Here is a 5147-nt window from a genome sequence, read left to right on the forward strand (position 1 = left end):
GAGCGTCCGTTAAGAAATTCCTTCTGCCTTGTGTCCCCGGGCCTTTTCCTTTTAGCGGGCCAACCTATTAAAACTGTTTTGAGAATGTTCTATAGATCTGTTGGACCGGTTTTAGAATTTTTCATGTATTATTTTTTGTTTTCTGTGTGTCTTCTATCCATTTTTCAGGGTCTCTTCTATTTTTCCTTTTCTTTTCTACATCGGTTTTCAGCCGCTTTATGTGTCAGTATTTAGTGGTTTTTTTCTTCTTTGTCTTTTCCTTTCTTAACAATACATGCCTATTTTGTTTTCATACACCCTGTACTTTTTTTATACTTCTAGAACATTATTTTCATTTCACATTAAATATTTTTCAAATACAAAAAGTTCATTTTTTTCATCTTTCTGTTTCAAATTATATTTTGAATACACATTGAGAAAATACAAATACGTGTCCAACATTTTCTCGAATGGTACAAAACATTTTCATAAGCAACACAAACCATCTTGTTATATTTCATAAACATTATTAGAAAAATGTCACAAACATATTTTTCAAACGCGTGAATATTTTTCTTAAATGACATGTACATTTTTTGAAAGGTGCGAAGTTTTTTGAGTTGTCTGGCTCATGCACAAATATTTTTTGAAACATCCAAACATTTTTAAAATCTGACAAACAATATTTTAAATACTACTAGATACGTGCCCGTGCGTTGCCACGTTGGCTCATGCATGTAAGTAATTTAATGTGATTAAGCGGCATACGAGAAGGTGCGATGAAATATGACGTGGAATTGAGTGGTGTAATTCCACGTTATTGCAAAAAGTAAGTTAATTAAGGTGGAGTTGATGTAGTTCTACAAAAGATAAGTAAATGAATGTGATTTAGTGGCGTACTTGGAATATGCGGCCAAATATGGTGTGGTGGGAAAAAACCCGGCTAAATGAAAAGAAAAATCAATGGAGGAACCCGTTGTGGGAGGGGCGAAACGGTTGACGAAGAGTTCTGCCTAGCAGAAAAAGAAACACTACTTAAAAAGAGATAAACACTTATTTAAAAGTTTTTCGAACACAATTTTTACACTGCTTTTAAAAAATTTCTAATACGCAGTGAATGATTTTTAAAATTTAAATAAATTTTCCATTTTAGAAACTTAACTAAAGGTAATAAAAAATAAAAATGAAGAAGGAGAAAAACTAATGCCCGTCCTTCGCTGGGCCGGCTCCAATCACGATTTTTTTAATCCGCGAACATTTTTTGAATTCACAAACATTTTATGATTCCTTGAATCTTTTTTGAAATTTTGCAATGTTTTTAAATCCTGAATTATTTTCAAGAGAAAAAAGGAATAGAAAAAAATTGAAAAAAAACGAAATAAAAAACAGGGGCCGTCCCACCACACAGATGGGCACACCGTAAATAAGAAAGAAAAGGAAAAGAAAAAATGCACAAAAAAAACGAAATAAATCCTGAATTTTTTCCTCATGTGAAAAGGACAGTTGTATAGTCTTTTCTCATTCCAAAAACTGAAGCAATTGTGCAACAATGCACAGGTTAATGAAGCTTAATTGTTGTTCAGCTTAATGAAGGTGTAGCTCACGGCGCCGGTTCGGAATGGGTTCGAAAACCTGGCAGTGGGACGTCGGAAACAGAGTCCAAGAGAGAATACTACCACAACCCCGAATAAAAATCAGATGAATGTTTCCTGGGACACAGAATGAACTAGAAAAAAAACATCCACACGTGTCAACCAGACATTGGACAATAAATAATGCGACCTTAACTGAAATGAAAATCAGACGTCTAATTTTTTTTCGAGAAAGTAAGTCAGACGTCTAATGATTAGACTGTCACATACAAAAACACAAGAAAGTTGCACTGTGCTGCTGCCTATATGCAACTCAAAAAAGTAAGGCTTCAGACCAGCAACAGAAAAGAGAAGAGAAGGAATAAAACTGGAAAAAGAAAAGTAGAGATAATATTTAAATATTCCGAAGAAAAAAAAATGAAAAAAGTGCATGAATTTTGAAAAGCATTCATGCGCAATCACTGAATCACATCGATCACCTTCTACTTCTCTGTTGCTCAATCACACACCAGGATTCTTTGACATTAAACAGCAAACCACTGCTGGCAACACGAAACGAAACAAAACTAACCGAGAGAAGCAATGGACCGGAGCAAATCAAATCCAAAGACAAGGAAGAGAGCCCACTCAAATTACTTACACAAATCCTTTTCGAATCGTCAAGCAAACCCCCCTTCAAGTTTCCTGAATGAGTTGCCCCAAATGAGCACAAACTAAACTGGCCAAGGGAGGAGTACATACATGCTAGCAAGCCAACCTCTGAACAGAAAGAGCTCTTTTCTTTTCCATGATCGAACAAAAGAGTTGTCACTCTGAAATCTGAATGAATGTTACCAAATGGAAATGGATGGAGTTCAACAGAAAGAGTTGTCACTCTGAATGAATGAATGCTACCAAATGGAAATGGATGGAGTTCAACAGAAAGAGTTTTGACCCTGAATGAATGAATGCTACCAAATGGAAATGAGAATTGTGCCTAATATAATACAAAAGGCGGAAATCAAGAACCTTCCCCTCACGGCATCTTAGAGTCAGAATCTCGACACGGGGCACATTATGACAAAGTTTTGTGAACATGTACTCTAGAGAATTAGTACAGATACCCTCCAGCTTGATGCATATATCTGCTACAAGTAAAGTTCCAGGAGGCGATAACGATATTATAGATGGGCCTCTGTACTCCAGTTTTGCCAGACCAAAGTTTAACTCCATTGCTTGAAGCAAACGGCAGTCATATACTTGCAGATGCTTAAGCTTGTTTGAAAGATGAGATATTTGTAACCTTGTGAGCATCCCACAACCAGCGATTCCCAGGAACTCCAAAACACTAGTGCAGTTGGACACCAAATGTTGAAGGTCGCCGTCGGTAATATTCGTGTCTGCTAGGAAAATCCGTTTAAGGTTCCGAAAACCCTTGAAATCCGCAGGCACCTTTAGAGAAACGGAAGAGAGTTTTATAGATTGCAGGTGTAAGCTTTTACTGTCATCGAGAAGCCGCAGATCGATTTTATAAGGATGTTGTTCGATATGGTGTGTCCCTGAGAAATCGAGAATAAGTTGCTTCGCCTTGGAAGCAATGGCGAAGCGGACCCATCCCTCTATCCGATCCCCATGCTCATCGTCACATGGAGCCTGGAACTGAATGTTGTCAACCCCTGCACCAGAGTGTTGCTGCAGGACTGCATCAACTCTCTCAATAAACACGTCTTTCCATGGCCTAACAACGTTGGGTCCATTGGTACGAGGACCTGGGAACATTGATCTAAGACTGAATTCTAGATTTGAGTGGCAGCGCCAAAGATGTTTCCACCGTTCCGACAGTATGCTCGTCCGCACAGCTTCCTTTAGAGGCAACCGTGACAGGATGCTGCAGAGAATGTCCTACAGCAAAGGCATTCAGATAGTTGTACATTGATAAGCAAATTGTTGTGCATATATTGGGAAGCAAAAGTAGGAGGAGGACAGCAAGTTGATATACTTGATAAGATTCTAATAAGTTGGCATGAGTGCATTCGAATATACATATACATATTCCATACCTTTGGTTGGTTGGTGAGTTGAAGCCCCTTTCTCTTTGGTTTCATCATCATGGTCTGATGGAGATCTTCATGTGAAGCACTATTTATGTTTGCCATTAAAAAACTAGCTTAGCCTCTGCTCTGCCTGCAAGAGAAGCAAGTCACACACACACAAACATGCATGAAAACAGAGTCAGACATGGAAAGCTCAAACTTGGCCTGACATTACTTTGGGTATTATCATTAAGTAAGCCTAGCCTAGAAAAGAGAGAGTTTCCAAAAGGAATACATACAGACATGAAAACAGTGATAACAGAGTAAGTGATCAGAAGCCTCAAACTTGGCCTGCTATTACTATTACTTTGGTTTAGTAGTAGTCAAGAAGAAAAGAGAGAGTTATTACTTGAGTTACTTGCTAGAATCAGCTAGGAACAAGCTGACTCTTGGTTTTCTAGTCCCAAGCAATGTTTTAAATAGCGGGCTATGGAAAATAGCAGCGAGCCTCCAAATCAGTTATAGCGGAGCTATAGCGGGCTATTTATGAAGACGACCATTTAGCGGCACCCTGCTGAAAAGGCTATAGCGCGCTATAGCTCCGCTATAGCCGGCTATTTAAAACTATGGTCCCAAGCCTCGCTGAATCTGAATTATTTTTAGAATCTGAGAATCTGAATGATCTCCTAGATTTCTGAATCAATATGATTCTTAGTTCGAAATCGATCTTGTGGGAGCAGTAATACGGGGAGAGGCGTTGGTACCGTATATATAGGCGCGGCGGCGAGTGGACGACGGATCTGGTGACGAAGCAGTCGGGTGGGAACTAGACTTGCCAGAGATCCACCGCCGCCTACCCTCGGGCGGAATCCCCCGATCCGATTCTAGCGGCAAATGCCAGCCGGGCGATGCTCGGCGAGGAGTGCGCCGTTGAGACCAAGACGTGGCCGGGCGGTCGGCGGAAGGAGTCCCGTGCCAAGAAGGAAGAAGCCAGAGGAAGAGGCGGTCGCTCGCAGGTCCGAGCCGCCGGCGGCAGCGGCGTCGTCCGCTGGATTCTGGTAACTCCAGCCAGCAGCTCTCTCTCTGACGTGGCTCGTGGCTCATTATCTACCGTGGCTAATAATTCCTTGCCCATCTAAGATCTTAACGGAAGCTGTAAATCTCACCATATCTCTACTTCTCTATCTTCAGCTCAAAAAGAAGAAACATGTAAAGGTCTTTTTTAGAGGAACACCGTTGCGTTCCATTATACAACACTGCTGGACAAGTCGTCAGCCACAGCGTCTGATAGTACAAAGTTAGTTTGGAAACTGGCCAAGCCGAATCATTTCACAAGTCCCCCGTATCTAGAGCCGTGCCATGTGCAGCTAAAATGTGCGCAGTTTGATTTCAAGACCTTGGACAGTGTTTAATACATACATCAGACACACAAACCCTTAGCTGAAACTTTATTTCCCTATAAACACAGAACCTAAAGCAGATAAATCATAGGCTTCAGAAGAGGAAACGTGCTTGAGCGAAACTGAATTAGTTTGTTATATCACCCCGTCACAACCAAGTTGAA

General features: G+C 40.4%; 1 protein-coding gene across 1 annotated transcript; it reads right to left on the bottom strand.

The window, feature by feature from the left end:
* Positions 1-1971: 1971 nt before the first annotated feature.
* LOC125506308 (F-box/LRR-repeat protein 25) lies at positions 1972-4880 on the bottom strand. The gene is made up of 3 exons (XM_048671157.2): positions 4348-4880; positions 3611-3734; positions 1972-3452 (listed from the first exon to the last, which is right to left on the bottom strand). Exons 2-3 carry the CDS (start codon positions 3704-3706, stop codon positions 2442-2444), a joined length of 1107 nt encoding a protein of 368 aa, XP_048527114.1. The 5' UTR covers positions 3707-3734; positions 4348-4880; the 3' UTR covers positions 1972-2441.
* Between the last annotated feature and the right edge of the window lie 267 nt (positions 4881-5147).

Source organism: Triticum urartu, chromosome 5A (assembly GCF_056163025.1).
Source record: "Triticum urartu cultivar PI428250 chromosome 5A, HENAU_Tu73, whole genome shotgun sequence".
Taxonomy (NCBI): domain Eukaryota; kingdom Viridiplantae; phylum Streptophyta; class Magnoliopsida; order Poales; family Poaceae; genus Triticum; species Triticum urartu.

Bases quoted from the DNA above. Each gene is read 5' to 3' on its own strand.
- LOC125506308 (XM_048671157.2), bottom strand. From the start codon at position 3,706: ATGGCAAACATAAATAGTGCTTCACATGAAGATCTCCATCAGACCATG. The intron at 3,453-3,610 runs GTATGGAATATG...CCTTTGCTGTAG, and splicing joins AACTCACCAACCAACCAAAG to GACATTCTCTGCAGCATCCT.